The 18830-nt window shown below is 41.8% G+C and overlaps 1 protein-coding gene across 2 annotated transcripts in view; it reads left to right on the top strand.

Annotated features, from left to right (window-relative positions):
* The window catches only part of crim1 (cysteine rich transmembrane BMP regulator 1 (chordin-like)), a 76711-nt gene that overhangs the window by 7655 nt on the left and 50226 nt on the right, over positions 1–18830 (top strand). Inside the window, exon 2 of one of the 2 annotated variants that reach the window (XM_084482452.1) lies at positions 8894–9067. The exons of the other annotated variant lie outside the window; for it this stretch is intronic. Within the exon in view, the coding sequence (XP_084338578.1) occupies positions 8894–9067 (174 nt within the window). The remainder of the gene's footprint in view (positions 1–8893; positions 9068–18830) is intronic. 2 annotated transcript variants of the gene reach the window in all.

Here is an 18830-nt window from a genome sequence, read left to right as displayed (position 1 = left end):
CAAGGGCTCAGGCTAATGACAGTACAGACAGGTCAAAGGTCAGTGGTACAAGAAGAGGGGCAAAGGCACAAGCTGTAGAACACACACAAAAGAAACTTCATTCCGTTTCACCATTACAGATGATCTGTGTTGTTGTTGAAAGACTGCACAGCCTTCCACATATAGCAGCTAAAACCATTAAGTGACTTCTGCCATCTCAGACCCTTGCAGAAGTGTGCAGAGAGTACATAACATGTGGCAGTGGAATTCTGACAGTGTAGGGTAAGACTTTTCAGCATCTGAGTAATGTGGAGATAAGGCACATTCCTCACTCATGCAGTCAGGGGATGCCCAAGTAATCTTCAGAGTTATGTCCACAAGAGAAATACCGAAGAAATCTTCAAGGGTATGAGTGTCAAGGAAATGTTAACAAAAAATAACAGTCAAAGAATGTAAATGTTATGGAGTCTACACTTCATAACACAATGAATAATCAGGTAAAACAACAAAATTATTATTGTTGCTCAAATGTTGCTGTTAAAATGACTAATGAAGTTAAATGTCTTTCAATGATATTGGAGGTTACACCTGAGAAATGCCTGTGACATTCCAGAAGTTGTTAACGAAGCCACGAGACCACACCAGAAACAACATTTACGCTGTTGTTATCCCAACTTCACTACTGTGTATTTGCACAGAAAATCCTGCAGCTATTGCAAACGGCGATGACTAAGGATAGGCCACAGGTGGAGAATACAACAAAGGAGAGAATGTGGCAGTTTGACTGTCCAAATTTAGACTAGCCTTGCACTGCATCTCAGAACGTGTCCGATGCTGGGTGGAATGTACTCCAGTGGGTGGAGGGGTAAATTGTTACCATGTTGGGTTATGCTTTGGATACATTTTTCAGTAGATCTGGAGACAAGGGTAAGAATGCAAAATTAGACACACACTTACTGCTTACTTAGCTTAACACAAGGTTCAACTTGGAAAACCAAATGCTTGACTTGAGGACACATAATGGCCAGGTCACCCTTTCAGGGGAGAGATTTTTTAATCTCAATGGGTTTCAACCTGGATAGATAAAGCACTAATAATAAAAAGAATAGAGTATATTCATGAAGACCGTGATAAGAATTGATTTCACTTTGTGATAATATATCTCCTGAACACATTTTCTTTGATGGAGCCCGGGATCATTGGGCATTTTGGGCACACACCAGACCCCCCAAACCATGCTTGATCAAGCCAGAACTTGTTCAGGTGGCGTGTGCTGCCAGTTTCACACAGATATGATCTCATGCACAGCCATCTTGGGCAGTGTTCGAGTGTGCTCAAAACCCTGTAGCGTAGTGGCAGCTAGCCTACAGCCAACCTTAACGGGCCTTCACTGCTCCTCCAAACCCTGCTTGGCAACACAATAAAGAATAAGGTCATTTCAATTGATTACAGACCGATATAATTAGAATCTGAACGGAGACATGAGGCGTTTGAAATGTTTGTTTCATCCATACACATTTCTGATCTGGTGTATGTAATGCAATTGGCATGAGAAACTTATACCAAATGTCAACGGCTTACCTCAGTAAGCCGTTGACATATAACGTCTTGCACCCTTTTTAAGATGTAATATCGGCAGATGATATCCGTCAATCTTAAGTTTCGAAACAAGCCTGTGGTAAGATTATTATTTTATTGTGAGTTGTCTTTTCCTCAATATATGTTCCTGCAGACCATACATTGCTAATCCTCATGTTTTGTACTGTTTTTCAGTGCTGGATATCTAATAAAAACGTCACCTTATTATCCCATTTTTAGTCATTATCTGTGGCCGCACGGCACTACACAATAGCAGTGTGGGCGTCAATACCCCCGGCGTCTCAAGTGAAGTGGTTTAGATGTTCATAGAAACAGCTCCCTACCCATTGTTATGTCTGAGATAGGCTACATTACACACTTGTTGACCTATCAAAAACCTATCACTGTTGAACAAAATAGACTATGAAAGCCCATTGTGTGCACTGTTCCACCTAGTTCATTCACATTTAGATGCTGGACCATGCGACCATCTCAAAATAGTTTTGAGTAATATTATTATAAGGGTGTTGTTATAGGCATGCTAAACCTCTTTGAAAAAATAGAGGCAAAGTTGGCAAGCAATATGAAATCATTTTAGAAATACTGCTGCAAATGTACAAAAATATAATTTCCTCCCCCTTTTTTTATTTATCTATGCACATTTTTTAACACGTATTCCTACTTCCACATAATTGAGCTGTCCTTAATCTCGAGGAAGTGAACAGCGAAACGTGGGGGCTTCAATACACGGCAAAGTGCCTTGTATTATTTCCCGTCACGTCTGCATATCCAGTTAAATAATATATTATTTTTAACCACAGAGAATTGTTCAAGATCAAATGATTTATTTAGGTATCCATTTATTTATCAATGTCAGCCATTTCATTTATTCATCAGGCAAAGGGTTCCTTCGAAGAATGCAGAGGAGGGGTTGTACACCGGTGCGGATACACCCAAGCCTCCTTCATTTCTCGTGTTATCGTCGGTCGGAAGTTCAAGCGCACCGATGTGCTCGTCCCCAGAGTAGTTCCCCCGCCTCACCGGCTGACTTGCATTTCATGTTTTGATACATGCATGCTTTGCTCATGAGAGAGAAAGGTAGAGGATATTATTAGAGTAAGAAATGTGAGTGAGTATGAATATATATACAGATCTGCATTAGTACAAGTAGGGAGGCTGGCGTTCATTCTAATTAAGTGCTCATGGACTAGTGCACTCAAATTCAACGCAGCTTCTAAATGAATGGTAATATACCTTGATAATTATTGCTCAGTATCTGTTAGTTAACGTTACACTGGCTGGGGTGAGGGTGAGTGGGTTAGGGTCAACACTAACCCTTGTTTAAATTGATATCTTAGTTAACATGACCCCCATTAGTAAATGAGGAATAGACAATTAGTTGACTGTTAGTTAATGCCTTCTACTGTAAGTGTTACCTATTTATTTAATTGAAAAGAAAATGATCTTTGAACTCTAAAGGAATAATATATATTTTCTTATAGCTTTACTGAGTCCTCTTGTTTTTTTGCAGTTTTAACGATAACGGTCAGCGAAATGTTTTTATTCAACACTTTTAAAATGTATTGCAGGAATATGGCAATAAACAAAACTAAACAAACTCGACCACTTTTTGGCAAATAGTTAAACTGATGAAACTTGGTAGTAAGCTGATATAGCAGCCCAGGCTCGTGTGAATAGGACACCATGGTGCAATCAATGACATGACTTGAAAGCAAGTGTTCATAAGAGGATTTGCGAAAGTGAAAAAAAGCTGTCAGTGGAAATCCTTTATTTGCTCTTCTGTATTACTGTGTACACAGATAAACCCTAACAATGTGCCAAGACTCATGTGGTGGACACGCCGGTGTCTTTCTATGCTAGATTGTGTGTGTGTGTGTGTGTGTGAGTAATGGCGAGGTGGTTTAAAAACAGCACTCGACACACCTGACCTTGTTCTGATAGACAGAGATCAGAGAGCACTGTTTGTTACTGAGGTAGGCTGCCCATATCACCTGTGCATGGACCATGTATGAAAGACCAAGCTGACAAAGAACCAGCCTCTAGCTACATGCATCCACAATCTAGGCTGTAGGTGTAGGATCATAGCTCTCATAAGTTGGCAGCCTGGGACTTGTACACCAGCTAGCTGTTACGGAGCTTACCCAAGAGCAGATCTAAACAGCTGGCAAGGTATTGCTTAATCCCTGCAACCATGGGCAGCCTAACAGTGGGGAGAAGACAGCACATCCTGTACCCCTGAAGTCCCTGTATGTCTGTAAATCTCTGCATATTTTCAATTCCAATGGAAATAAATGTAATTTGTGAATTCATTGTGTGTGTGTGTGTGTGTGTGTGTGTGTGTGTGTGTGTGTGTGTGTGTGTGTGTGTGTGTGTGTGTGTGTGTGTGTGTGTGTGTGTGTGTGTGTGTGTGTGTGTGCCATCTGACGAACCTGCCAAGCCTGTGTAATTTCAGAGTTGCCAGCAATCAGTTCTGTTTTTACACTTGATGGCTGATGCCCTGAGGACCAAGTCACAATTGGCTGGATGTGGTCAGCGGGGGAGGGGCAACATCTGCATAACTAGCATATAATTGCCAGTGGGCAAGTGTTCCTGAGCACATGCTTTGTTTGCATGTGCATATGAAGAGTAACTAGTGCACGTAATCAATGTCTTCCAATGTGGTTGAGATATGTCTGTGAACAAGTGCTACCATGGAAACAAAAAGCAATTCAGCAAATTTAAAATTATATTTTCTGATTAGTCCATTGGATGCCACGGAAAATGCATCACTATAGGTCCAACATACACTATTTTAGATTTACATAGGGTCTGTGTGTGGACGGGAATGTGGTTTTTCGTGTGATTCTGGCCCAATAGATGGAAGGCAAATGCAAAAATAAGAATAAAGCATAGAAACATCTAGCACAAATCCCTAATTTAAATTATTTGGGTTGTGCCTTCTATGTGAAAGTTGGAAATCTTGTTTGAAAGAGGGTCCTCCTGATATGAAGTTAGTCGGTTTTCAACTGCTGCTTGGAAGCAGAAAGGTAATATCCACGGAAATGCCATGGAAAAACATTACATATTTTTAAGTTTAATATTATAAGGGTGTTTCATTATAAGATTGCCGGTAATGTTTAATCATTCATTAAGCCACATGAGAATTCTCCTTTTGCATGCAGAGGGTAGTCACAAACCTTATATTCATAACTTTATATTCTGTTTGATTTGGTGTTTTGGAGCTGTAGGGTGGATGGGGTGAGAGATTAAAGAACAAAGTTCTTGTTTGTAAAGAAAACCCAAATTAGGGTGAAAAGTTCATTGCGTCACATAATGGCACTCACTGAGTATTAAAGATCAGCCAAAAGTAAAATCGATCCTGAGGGACATAATCATATCTGATGAAGCACAAGCTATCACAACTGACCTCACCTGATTTGATCATCCCGTGATTCGACCCAAACTGAAACCACAAATGTGTTAGCCTGTGTTTGATGATGTCCCTCCAGGGGTGGTATTTTGCTATTTGGTGTAACTCTTTTAAAGCAGAAATCCTACGTTGTGTCGTCCAAAACAACCAATTCAGATCAGAGCAGACGGATCCAACAGTCAATGCGTTAGGCAGTCCATCAGTGGCTAGCACATGGATGTGTAAAGGTGGACTTATAAGTGCTCTGTATCAGGCCTAAACCAACTAAGATCACATTGTTATTGAAGACACAACGCCCAAACAACTCGAAGCCAAAGCGTCCTGCAGCCCCACACACTCAAAGTTAATCTCACAGTGATCCAGGATACAGGGTTGGTATTCTTTTTTGTAATTCTCCCTCCAAGGGATGAGTTGTTTGTACGGAGATGTGATAAAATGCTGTCTCAATAGACTATGATCAAAGACAAACAAAAACACATTTCTTTATTATCTTCTCCTTCTGTTGTCACCCAATAATGGAATTGTTTTTTAATTGAAAAATGTTTTCATTCTTTATCCATTTGAACTTTTGCTCTCAAATGCAAATCCGGAACTGAAGTGTGTGACATGATCAGTGCTTCTGATGGAGATAGTTTGACACACACACACAACCACACACAACCCCGCAAACAAACACAACCCCACAACCCCACACACACACACACACAACCCCCCCCCCCCCCACACTCACACACACACACACACCCACCCACACACACACACACACACACACACACACACACACACTCAACCACAGCCACACACACACACACACACATTCCCATTTGGAGGAGGTGAAGGTGCAACAAGTCAGTTGACGTAGCCGGTATGATTACTGTCCCCCATCTGCAGCAGCCTTCCCTTGCTATTACAATCTGAAATGGATCTCAACATTTTCATAAACGGCTTTCGTACACCAGGGGCTCTTTTTCTGCTGCGAACATCGAATTGTAAACGTGCCCGAGTTTGGTTTCAGAATAAGATGTCGGTTTTTTTTACCAACGATTTATTTATAAGCACAACACCATCCAAGCGTCTTAACATTGTGGGAATCTAATAAGCAAGTCGCACATGTTTTTAAGGCCATTTCTGTTGTAGTATAATCTCCTTTTGCTTGAATTTTAAACTTGAGGTACCAGATTTATGCCGTCTACAATCTTAATATGGCCCTATCTGACAGCTTGCGTGCGATTCCCAGCCACAGATAGATTATTGTAACAAAAGCTTTATCTCTCACTCTTGACTCCTATTACATTCCACTGCCAGATTGGGGGGGGGGGGGACAGAATACATTGAATTAATATTTTCTGGCCCTCAAAAGAGAAAAGTGAATATATCTAGCAAACATGTCCGCTCATATGACAAATATAATCGTGGGATGTTAATGATAAATCATTTACCTTTATTAATTGCCCTGAAGAAGTAAAAATAAATTATTCACTGACGGTTTTGGTTTGGTATGTTCTGTCCTGTTAGTCTAGAAATGGCAGTAATTGCGCCCCATTTCACATTGTTTTTTTTGCTGCGCCAAGGTCAGGCGGTCAAGCAGCCGTTTAATTTTCTTAAGATTTCTGTATCACACCGCTCCTAACTTTAACTGTGTATTTATTTATAAAAGCAATAGCATATTTCACTGAAGCCTAAAAATATGTTGATTGATGGAGAGGGTGGAAATGTTGTAAAGCATTAGGCACACGGTGAGTGAACTCGATAGTAGGCTAAATTGCCGGTGAAGGGTTCGAATTATCTTTTCATCTTTAAGGGGGTCTCTCTATCTCATAAAAAAAATTGGTGCACCGCGCACATAGCCTTGCCATGCGCAAAAGCGTTGGTATTCGTAACCTCTTCTTTAAGTTCTACCTTAACATTTCTTGTGTTTCCCGAAACGTTCTTTGCTACGAATCTCTTTCGTAGGTCGTTTGTTGGTAAGGTTGGTCTGAAGTGCTCGTAGTGCTCGTAGGTTACTGCAGTCTCTGCAGTAACCTTTAGAAATCCCTGTTGCGCATGTTCATTCCAAGTTTGCATCTGTAGCCAATTGAGGCCAAATGAAACGCCATGTTTGAATTAAGGATATTGTCTCGGCTGTTCTTTATTTTGGGCCGTGGGTACAGCAGGCAAGGTCAGCTCGACTCACTAATTTCAAAAACTCGCAATTTTACTCGCAAAATTATTTTATTTATTTTACAATTCAAAAATGAACAAAACTGTCTTCTAAATTAAGGAAATTATACTGGGAAACGAATTAACCATTATAAGCAACGAGTGAACTTAATAAGCGATCAAAATACTTTTTGCAACCAACGCCTCTTTCCCTTGACATTTAGTTTTCACCTTAAATATGTGACAGATGTAATTAAGGCAACCTGGTCTCACAGGAATCTGTGAAATGAGTCGGTCTACGTCCCGTTTACAAAAAATAATGTCCATAAAAGGTTTGAATATTAAGGGCTGCCTAATATTCGTTTGAATATTATAATTTTTTAGAATTTCGAATAACGAAGTTTGGAGTCAAAGCCCTAGTCCATACACAGGTAATCAGTTACGGCGTTTGTTTTTTCATTCCACCCCTGGGTTTTTTTGTCGTAAGCTTTGGAAAATGCCTGCGGAAGCGATGTCTGAGATGCAGAGACAGTCTCGTACAGTGTGGAATGAGAGCTTGTGAAGGGACGCAGGTGCACTTGCTGCGCGGCTGCATGCTTGCGCAATAGCAGACTACCTGAGAAGGCAGTATCGCTGTCAAATCTGTCCCTGGGAAAAGTAACGTTGCGCCAAATTGAAAAAGGAACTACGTTTCGTTAGTATTTTCCCATATATACCATATTTTCAGTAGTTACGTGTAACTTGACTTTTTACATGAACAAGTAGTTACCTAATGTGTTACACACAACACTGTCTACTGGTCACACCGGTGTCACGGTATCGTCAAAATCCATACTGTTGCCGTACCGTACACCCCTACTTTGATGTTGGAAATGGATGTGGGAGGGAGGGTATGACAGGACAAGAGGAAAAGACAGTCTGCAGGTGGAACATTTAGAAGAAGTCAGATTGCAGCCATTTCTTCTTTCAGGTGGGGGTGGGGATTGCAAGTTGGCCTGTGCATGTGTGCATGCTGAAGCATTTGACATGCACACTCTAGGGAAAGGCCTTGAAATAGGTAAACACATTTCTGCTCTGCTGCTACCCTGATGACAAGAGACACACACACACACACACACACACACACACACACACACACACACACACACACACACTCACGCACACAAATGTCAGAAAGGAAACATCCACGTAGCCTGAAACCCTGAGAAGAGATAGCGGGGTCAGCTGTCTGTCCAAAACTTTTTCAACCTGAACCGAAGAGGATAAGCTGCCACGCTGAGTTTGAGAGCTGTCACTTTACTCAACCCCATAACCTTTACAATGACACAAATATCTGTTTTTGTTGCTGTTCAGAACCTTCAATGCCTCTTCATTTCAGTATTTGCTTTTTGGCTTGTTGAATTCATGAAGCATAGCCAAAAATGCAAAAATATAGCTCAGCATGGTGCCAGGTAAAGTGCATTGAACCACAAACTACGCCTAGCTCAGACTTCACACATAAAGCCTTTGATAAAGACGAATACTTGAAAATCTAGGTGTGAAACACAAGAGTAGGACTAAAATAATAATGCAATTGGCATGAAACTAGTGGGGCAGGCTGCAACCATGCAATTTGTAACATTGGACGACCAGCCACTAATCAAACAGAAGTGTTATAGCAATTTTGGGGGCGGTGAAAGAATATTGAGGGGTTCGGAGGGTGGGAAAAGGTGCCCCAACCCCACTGGCAAGCTCCCTAATTGGTGTATTCTGTTCTCCTATTGGCAGATGAAGACTGGGAGGAGGGCCAACTGCTTGGATTTGAGCCCTGCAGCGAGAACCTGATCACCGGCTGCAACATCCAAGATGGCCGGTGCGTCTGCCATGCCTTGCGCACGTGCGCCAACCCCTTCCAGTTCCCCTCACTGGACAGCTGCAAGACAGCCCTGCGACAAATAGAAGGTGCGCCTCATTTTTTCCCTTTCTACTTTATCTCCTGGGCCGTCCGTCTGAACCTAGCTCCTCTGACTGGTGCCATTGTTTACAGCGAGGAGTTACGGCTTCCGAAGCTGCCATCTTCCTTACCGCCAGGGTCATGCCCACTCTTTGCAGTTGTCAACATTGTTTAACACCGTCGGTGTGCCTTCCCCACTTCCTGCCTGACTGTTTTAGTGTTCATGTTGATGTGTGATCCCTCGCCCAGAAACTTGCTGCACTCACCCTTCTCCTGTGATGATTCCTGTCTCTGTTGCATTTCGCTTCATGTCTCGCCGTCCCACTGGTTTTTAAGCAGAGTGCACATCCCACCCATTTTATTCAAAGGCCTTGTTTAAAACCGAAAAAACAAAACCCCATCAGTTAGTTTAACTGCAACGATGCTTTAGATTTGCATAAAATAGACCACCATTAAACTATGCAACACAAATGTATTACAATGCAGCCACGCACCTGTGCACATGAATGGGCACATTAAATGCAGCGAGAGAAAGAGAGAGACTGAAAGCCCAAATCACAAATTAACAAGTCTTACACAATTACTCCTTTTCCAATCACCCATGCACCCACCAAGGTAGGCCATCGCACACCGGTCCGGACAACACATGGGGTCGATTTGGGTGAGATAAGCAGAAACCATTTCTGTCTGGCTGCAGCCCCTGACAACATCGAGATGGGCAGATATTCTTTAGCTTTAACTCGCCAGAAAACGTTGATGCGTCCGAAAGACGTCGACACTGCCGAAAGACGTCAAGACAGTATTGAAGTTGTATGTTACAGAAACCGAGGCAAATCGGTCGGGCTTGGTTAGATAGTTACCACTGCGACTACAGCGAGTATCTTAACCCTCTGATACAGGAGGTGTAGAGTTTACTTTCAGAGACTCCTTGAATGATGACGGAGGGCTGTGGCAGAAAATGCTAGACTATTCCATTGTTGTGCTACCTTCGGTGTGCTGCGGACATAACTGGTCGACATCAATGGGATTGATGAACCACTTGTAGTTTCATTTAATCTTGATTCATAATAAATCTCTACTGTTTTTATAAGATTGGTTTTTTCTGCTTTCGGGGGAACGGTTGTGTGTTTATGCACACATTTTGTGCTGCTGCAAAACAACAATATACCTTGTACAAGGAGGTGTGTGTGTGTGTGTGTGTGTGTGTGTGTGTGTGTGTGTGTGTGTGTGTGTGTGTGTGTGTGTGTGTGTGTGTGTGTGTGTGTGTGTGTGTGTGTGTGTGTGCGCACATGTCCATCCATTAGTCCTTTGACCTACAGTATTTCCGAGTTCTGAATTGAACTTCTTTTACCTTCGTTCCTACACACTTGTTTTCCGTTGCTGTTTGAATGGTGGTGGGTGGATGGGAATGTTGGCCTCATTATGTTTTCAGTGTTTCAGCACATGGTGGAGCTTAAAAATCTGTAAGACGACATGAAGCCAAAAATTATAATGCAAGCATAGCAAATTCCATTCCCAGGAAAAATAGTCTTCAGTGTCTATGAGTTAAACAGCTAGCATGTAACTCCATCTTGGAAGTTGCATAGACTTGACTGTTTATTCTATTATTATTATGGCAATAAATAATAACATGTACATATTATTATTTACGTACACATTACGTTGATTGTAACATCAAAAAACTAGGTTAGGACATTTCAACTGGCACAAATTGATATTTGTAAATTTAATTAACATTTCGGGGATTTAGCAGATGCTATTATCCAAAGCGACTTACAACATGCACATATTCACAAACCGAGTCCACCATATGCAAGGCGACACTCAGCTAGGAGGAGCCGGGTGTTGAACTAGCAACCTTACGGTTACAAGGCAACCCGCTCTACTTCATGAGCTAAGCCTCTCAAAAAAAGGAAGTCCTGCACAGCCAAATGGTTTTCCAAACAAGGTACAACCTGTTTTATATAATACCCTCCTCTTAATTATGCTTATGTTGGGGTATTAAGATTCCTCAGGTTTTAATCCAAGGATTGGCAGTGTATCAGTGCTAGTGCTAGGCCGACATGCCACAGAAAGGATTGTCATTGTTTTAACAAAGACAATTAAAATAAGGGTGTTTAAATAAACATGTTCAAATACATGAACAAATAAACAGCAGCAGAATGCAGATACAAAGTAGTCCTGAACCATTAAGACGCGTAATGTTCACGGAGAAACAGTAGAAAATATTTCAGGTCAACATAGGCGTACAAATAAATTTAATGCAATGTTTTACTTTCAAACTGAGATATGTTTTGTAGATATGTATTCTGAGTTCAAGCTCAAATACATAGTCTCAAGTGTTGAGAGTTGTTAGCAGGTGTAATTGTTGTGTACTGTGCCTCATAATCATTAAAAGATTATGCCATCTGTGTGTGTGTGTGTGTGTGTGTGTGTGTGTGTGTGTGTGTGTGTGTGCGCCTGCTCAGGGCTTACCACGTAGTAATAGTGTTTGTCTTTAAGTGATTGTGTGAGTATGCATATGTGTAAACATTTGTACAAGTGTATGTGTTAGTCATTTGGGTGTGTGTGAGGGTGTGTATGTGTCCGGCCACACAAAACTCCCAACAAAGAATGCATGGAATGCTGTGAATGTCCTGATTCCCGTGTTGTCATGACAATTGGGTAACGATTACATAAAGGGAAGTTCCGTTAAACATAACAATCTGAGGTTTTCTAGTCTGTGCTGGCTGATAAAACATTCTTGAAAGTAATCATTCTGAATGTATAAATTAACTTTTTTCTGACAAGCCATTGAAATATTTTTGAAGAATAACATTCGTTTGGGGTCATACTTTTTGGCTTAAATTATTTTAGTAGTTTTCAAAAGGAAGTTGTGTCAAACCCCACGTCTTTGGTTGGATTTGTTCTCTTTGACAGTTGATTAAAGATACGACTTTGATCCCACTACTGCCCCTGGGATACATTGCAGTTATCTGGGTTAGGGTTAGGGTTATATAAAAAAAAGGACACACACCTTTAATAAATTATCTTCCAAACTCCTGGTGTGTGGTTTTCTCAACAAAAAGCCTCCATTTGTTACCAAAAGATCAACTCCAGAAAGCATAGATGGATAATAGAAAACTTCTGAAGACAAGAGTATAAAGAAAAAATAAATTAGAAAGCTGAAAACAAACAGATTTGTGTGTGTACGCTTTCTTTCTTTCCACATATTTTCCCTCTCTCCCCCTTTCCGGACTTTTCTTTTCCTTCCTCACACACTCTTTCTTTCACTCTCTCACTTTCAACAAAATAAGGGAGGAAATTCTTTGCATTCCTGTGTGTGTGTGTGTGTGTGTGTGTGTGTGTGTGTGTGTGTGTGTGTGTGTGTGTGTGTGTGTGTGTGTGTGTGTGTGTGTGTGTGTGTGTGTGTGTGTGTGTGTGTGTGTGCACATGTGAAAAGGCCACGTTTAGGCTAGTTGTATCTAGTGGTGGCATTTGGCATATCTGGTTTTATGTGAATTTGTATGCTTAATAATGTTCACTGGTGGCTCAAATAGGAACAGATGTTTAGTTATTTTAGTAGCGCTTCCTGCCTTTTTTTGTGGATGCAAAAAAACTGATCTAAGCACATGAACTAGTAGTTGCACCTGGGACAGTTAAATTGCTACCAAGCAGATGTACACATAATTCAAAAGCTGATTCACACATATGCGTACTTAAGGCTATTTTGTTTTTAAAAAGAGGATTTTATTTGATACCGTCTGTGCATAAATATATGTGTGTGTAAACACATTTGCATGTGCCAAGCTCCTACGTGTGGCTTGTGTACCAGTCAGAGATGATATGGCTATTTGTTATCGTTGTTTAGACTCTGGCGACGATGACAAAACGACAGAGAAGAGACATAGAGAGAGGGATGGGGAGGGAGAGCAAGAGCGAGATGGCGCAAGCGAGATGAATAGGCTTGTTTATCGGTCATACGTTGCCCTGTTTCCACCAGCTATTTGAAACCAAAACAAACCACCTTTTGCTCTGGGCAGCTACACTGTGCGTGTGAGTCTGTGTCTGTGTGTGTTTGTCTCTGTTTCTGTCTGAGTGTGGCGCAGGTGGGTGGCAGAGAGCGTTCACATCTGCTGCGGCTTATTTATGCCTCTCAGCCATTTATGATAATAATCATTTGTGCGTGTGTGTGGGGGTGTGTGTGTGCTGTAGACAGGGATTGCAATAGGTGCCTTTGCTCACAGCAAGAGCTGACTATTAGGTACATGCAGACACCCACACACGAAAACACCCACGCACATGCACACTGTGAGGGGACTCAAATTTTCTGAACAAAAAATGTTATGGAACATAGCTAATGGCTAAAGAATTGTTCTAACCAAACTTAAAGACTGTGGTACATCACAGAACATAATTCAAACCGCAGACAGTCATGGCCTCTACCACAAAGTACTCACCCCACTAGACAAACATGGGGAATATGTATGTAACCAAAGAACGAAAATAAAATGAACAGCACATCAAACAAATTTATAACCTCAATTTCAAGTTAGATCACTATACAGCCAATTGATGAGTTAAGTACTCTCTATTTCCTATTACAAAACAAGAATGGACCTAACATTTCCTTGAGTAAACTATTATTTTATGATTTGATTCACTGTATGAGAATACTACATGACACAAAAGCTATGCGTTGTCACTATTTGGTTTTCATGTGTGCAATGCATTATCAATGATTGGTGTAGAAATCCTGTAATATACAACTAATTACTTAACTTAATTACTGACCTGCATAACTGTATGGTTGGGTATGCAGTCCCTTATGCCCCCTCCTCTGGAGTCACGCTGGGATAGCCAGACAATTCCAAGAGGTAGTATTTGAAGGAGTCCAGAGCCCACTTAACAACCATGCATTCCTTTTCCACAGTGGAATAGCCAGCCTCACAGGGAAATCGCTTCCGGCTGAGGAAGGCTATCAGATGAGGCATCTGTTTGCAGTGAACAGTTCTGTCCAAAGTCGAGTCTACGCAAGACTGGGTTCCTACTGAGTGCTTGTTGGATGTTGCGAAAAGTCTGCTCCCCTTCCTCCATCCGCTGAAGCTGATTGTTGTTTTTGGTTGAATCCTCTCTGTAAGGGTTAGAAGCATTCAGATGAAGGACTGTTTTTTTTTTTTGGACAGGACTGGTTTTCTTGGACTTTCTGAATTTGGGGCCTGATGACTCTATTCCAAATCACATAGCCCAGATACTCTGTCTCTGTTTTGGGGGTTGACGTTCAGGTCGGCTGTCTGTAGATGGGCAAGGATCACTCCAACATACTTCAGATATTCACTCAATGTTGTGCTGTGAATGACAAAGGCATCCAGGCAAAATATGTTAGTCCAAGTCCAAAATCGAATAGTACGCCTCTGAAAGGTAGCCGGTGCGCAATGCTACCCAAAGGGCAGAACAGTACAGTCCCCATGGGGTCTGAATGCAGTCAATTCAACAGGTTGTTGGCTAAGGCAGTTGCATAGGTCAATAATGGTTAAGAATTAAAAAAAGCCTTTCCTGAACTCATCAATGTGAGAAGTGGGGTATGAGTCAAATGTTGAGATATTATTCAGGTAACAAAAGACAATACAGAACCAGATTTCACCATCCTTCTTGGGGACCAATACGATTGGATTGCCCCACTCACTTCTAGTTAGTTGTTGACAATGATCCCCATTGCAAACAGAAGGTCTACCTCCTTCCTCATGGCCACCAGGAGACTCTTGAATCCTGTGGCTCAAACATCTCATTGGTGCCTTACCTTGTAATTCAATGTCATCTACAAGCATAGCAGTACTACCAGGGTTCTCCTGTAACACATCTGGATCAAAACATGCTCTCACCTTGAACAGCTGGTTTTCTGAGAGGCAAGGGATGAAGAGGTTGGAACTCGTTATATATGGTAGGGAGTAGTTCTTAAGCCCTTAAACAACTGGTGTACGTCCTTCAGCAAATTGGACATGAAGTTTGTGCCTTGGTCCGTGATAATCTCACAGGAAAATCCTTCCCGTTCTAAGAGCTCTACAAGGCAACAGATTTGACCTTGATCATTTTCAGGGGGAAAACCTCAGGGTACCTGGTAGCGTACTCTGTGATTACCAATAGGAAGTCATTTCCTGACTTGCTCCTCTCTGCAGGGCTAACTTTATCCTTCCTGAGCCATTCAAATTTGATTAGGAAACGTTCACCATCGTCAAAATCAGTCAACTCCTCAAGCCTTGGTTCTTTAAAAGGAAGGCAAGAGAGAGAAAAAATGCTAGAGGACATTTGTTTTTAATTATAAATACATTTAAAATCATGACAATAAAAATAAAAAATAAATAATAACATATCTATAAATACATATATATATATATATATATATATATATATATATATAGATATAGATATAGATATAGATATATACAGATATAGATATAGATATATATACCTGTGTGGTCTACGTCCCACTTATGCCACCACATACGGAGAAGGAGACAAAGTTAGGGTGGAATAAGAGTTTTATTGACTCCAAATTTTATATGAACAAAAAATAGAGCAGAACATGATTAATCTGTGTAAACTGTTCTAACCCAAAAATAAGACTGGGAGGAAATATAACTTGGGGTGCACGATAATTATCGGGCCGATAACAGTCAGTGCCCTGCTCCCACTAAGGCTAAATGAAAGGTCTTATCGTAACCCTAAAAGTACACATCATACAATCAATTACAATACATGAGTTCACAACTGCACGCGGATATAGAAAATGTTTTTTTTAATTATTATGTTACACCTTTCCTGCTGTCGGCTCCCAGACCGTAGTCGAGGAGCACAGTGTCGATGTTCTCTCGGGGGTACCACCCTTCCACTTTGACCGGCAGTAGCCGCGTTTACATGGACACTGGGTCTGCTTATAGGTCGGAATATGGTCGGAATGAAGCGGCTGCCGATGATTGACAGGCTGGGTACTTTATTCTTAGTTTCACTAACGTTACAATACACGTTTGCACAGACACAACCGGACTCGTTCGTTACTTCACTAAACTGACACACGCTACCGCTCGCTCTCCTCGCTCGTCCACTCACTCACACACACACTGCCATTCCCGCGCGCACACATACGCTACTCTCGTAACCGTGCGTTCACACCAACGGTGCATTATGCCAATTCATTCTCATCAACCATGGCCGAGATAACCACCATTGCATGTCTTTACCTGTTGTGGAAGAGGGAGAGACGTCGGAATGCCCGTCGTTAATGGGTTAATAATATAATCCGGAGGCACACACCGCTTTGTGCCGTGATATTATATATATTGTATATATATATATATATATATATAATATCATATAATATTATATATAGAGCTCCGGGAGTCGCAAACGGCAACAATCACTTTCTCCTCCAAGCTGCGGTTCACTGCGGAGTGCAGGGAACGGTTGGCCCAGCCGGTTGAATGGTGTTTGGCTGTTTTACGTTACTTCACCCACGTTACCCACAGGGAGTGAACGCTGATTGGCTGTCTCACGCGAATGCCGCAGCAAAGTTCAAATATTTCAACTTCAGCGAAACTTGTCGCGTTGCAAATCCACGTGAACACACTCGCCGTTCACGTGGAAAAATGACGTGCCGTCAATCAAATCTTGCCGCAGGTTTGTGCCGCGTCAAATTTCGCCCGATACGCGTCTCTACGTTGACTTTGTATTGAAACGTGTCGCCCCGCAACGTTTGGTGTGAACGCACAGTAACACTTATTATTGACAACAGTTAGCTGAACATTATAGCCTTCCACTCCCTGTTTTCTCAGTTAAACACAGATATCAACTACATTTGTCCCAGCGTTTGTTAGATGTGAAATGAAGCAAAAAAAGAAGCTCTCTTCCTCCTGTAACGCAGTCGTTCGCAACGCCTTTCTTATTCATTGTTTCTTCTATTTGTCTGTAACTCATGCTCCAATCTTTCATCGATTGATGCGGATGTTGTGGATGCAACGGAATATATGATGCATCGCTGCAGCAACATTTAAGATGATCGCGATGAGTTCTGCCCATTCTGCCTCCGTTGCTGTCTGCGGTCAGACCAAAACACACCTGAGTGACAGGGGCCGTACTGTGAACCTCGACCCTACGTCATATCCTGCCCCTTGCAAGCCAGCCCCCCTAAACCCCCAGTTGATTCTACTGATGTCTGTGCGACAATGTCATGATCTTAGGTCATGATCATATATATGGATATGTGTGTGTGTTATCGGTATCGGTATCGGCCTTTAGGAGCTGAAAGTTATCGGTTATCGGTATCGGTTAAAAAAAGTTATGCTGCATCCCTAAATATAACAGAACATAATTCAAAATTCAGACATTCATGACATCTACCATAAAGTCCTCCCCCACTAGACAAACATGGGGGATATTTATATTCTATGACAAACCAAACAATGAAAATGGGTGTTAACATCTTCATTGTATTGTAACCTAGAATGATTGACCACTAATATATAAATAAGGCGTTTATTAAAGTAATACTACAGTCTAAAATATTTGACATTGTATATTAGACATTGTGCTTTAGGACGAAGAGTTTTTCTCCTAAAGCGAGGGGTACATGATCAGTGTTCTGCAATGCACCGCTGGCTAAGCTAAACTTAGCGTTGCCAGGCTAGCGCTCTCAGCCGAGTCCCCAGCTCTCTAATCATGCATCCGTTTTCACGAAGGGATAGTGGAAATTTGATCGCCACACACACTATCTATCCTTTCTTTTGGTATGAGCGCTGCATTCAAACAACTCAAGAGTTGAGGAGGAGCATGCAGGTCCTGCCGGCCACGCTACCTTGATAAAATGAACAAACAACAAATCTCATATTGCGTTATTGATCAAGATCCTGCGTCTGTGTCATAAGCTCTCCCCGCCGGTCGAACAAAAGGTTGCGTGTTAACGCACTGCATATCGTTTGGCAAGGTGGGGAGATTCAAGCTCAAGCATACCTATTGTTATTTAAAAAATATATTTCTGGGGGAAGGTCCCCTTTGTATAGTTTAGTCGTGTAGTATGAATAGTAAAGCTTGGTGTATCATAGATGCTCTTTTGGCTAGATATGCCAGACTGAATTGCTGGGGTATTTAGACAAAAATTCCAGCTGGTGCCATTAGTGCTATAATTGCTGCATTAACTCCACTTTCTATCTCATTGAAGGATTGAGTGTGTGTGTGTGTGTGTGTGTGTGTGTGTGTGTGTGTGTGTGTGTGTGTGTGTGTGCGCGTGCACGCACTACGGCCCCTTCCCTGGATGGTGTGCACAAGCCAGCCAGTAACAAATAACCAGGATTTTGAAGAGTGCGTCAAAAATATATTTGTATTCCCTCCAAACGAAAACAACTAAAGTTAACAACAATACTTAGAGGAAGAGGACACGGCAAACCGGGGAAGGGGACTCTCAGTGGCAGAAGCCTGTGCTGACCTTAAACTACTAAAGCACAATTCTGATCTGGGAACAAAATTGTGAAAACAGGACTCTGGGCCTCCATCACCGTATTGAAGAATAACCGAGGTATTCAAAACCACCTGTCCCTGGTACACATTCTTCCTCTGCACCTCCAGCACACCTATGTAGGCCCGCCCATAATCACCTGTCGTCTCCTGCTCCACGACCTGGGAGAACCTATTCGCAGAGTGAGCAAGGGAAAACCAATGGAAGTGTGTAGCTCTGTGTGTGTGTGTGTGTGTGTGTGTTTGTGTGTGTGTCATTATGCTTCTGTGTGTTGGGCATAGTCTAAA

Source organism: Micromesistius poutassou (genome assembly GCF_964030765.1).
Source record: "Micromesistius poutassou genome assembly, chromosome: 17".
NCBI classification, from domain to species: Eukaryota; Metazoa; Chordata; class Actinopteri; order Gadiformes; family Gadidae; genus Micromesistius; species Micromesistius poutassou.
The sequence above is the reverse complement of the archived record's forward strand: the minus strand, read 5'-3'. Positions and strand labels throughout refer to the sequence as shown.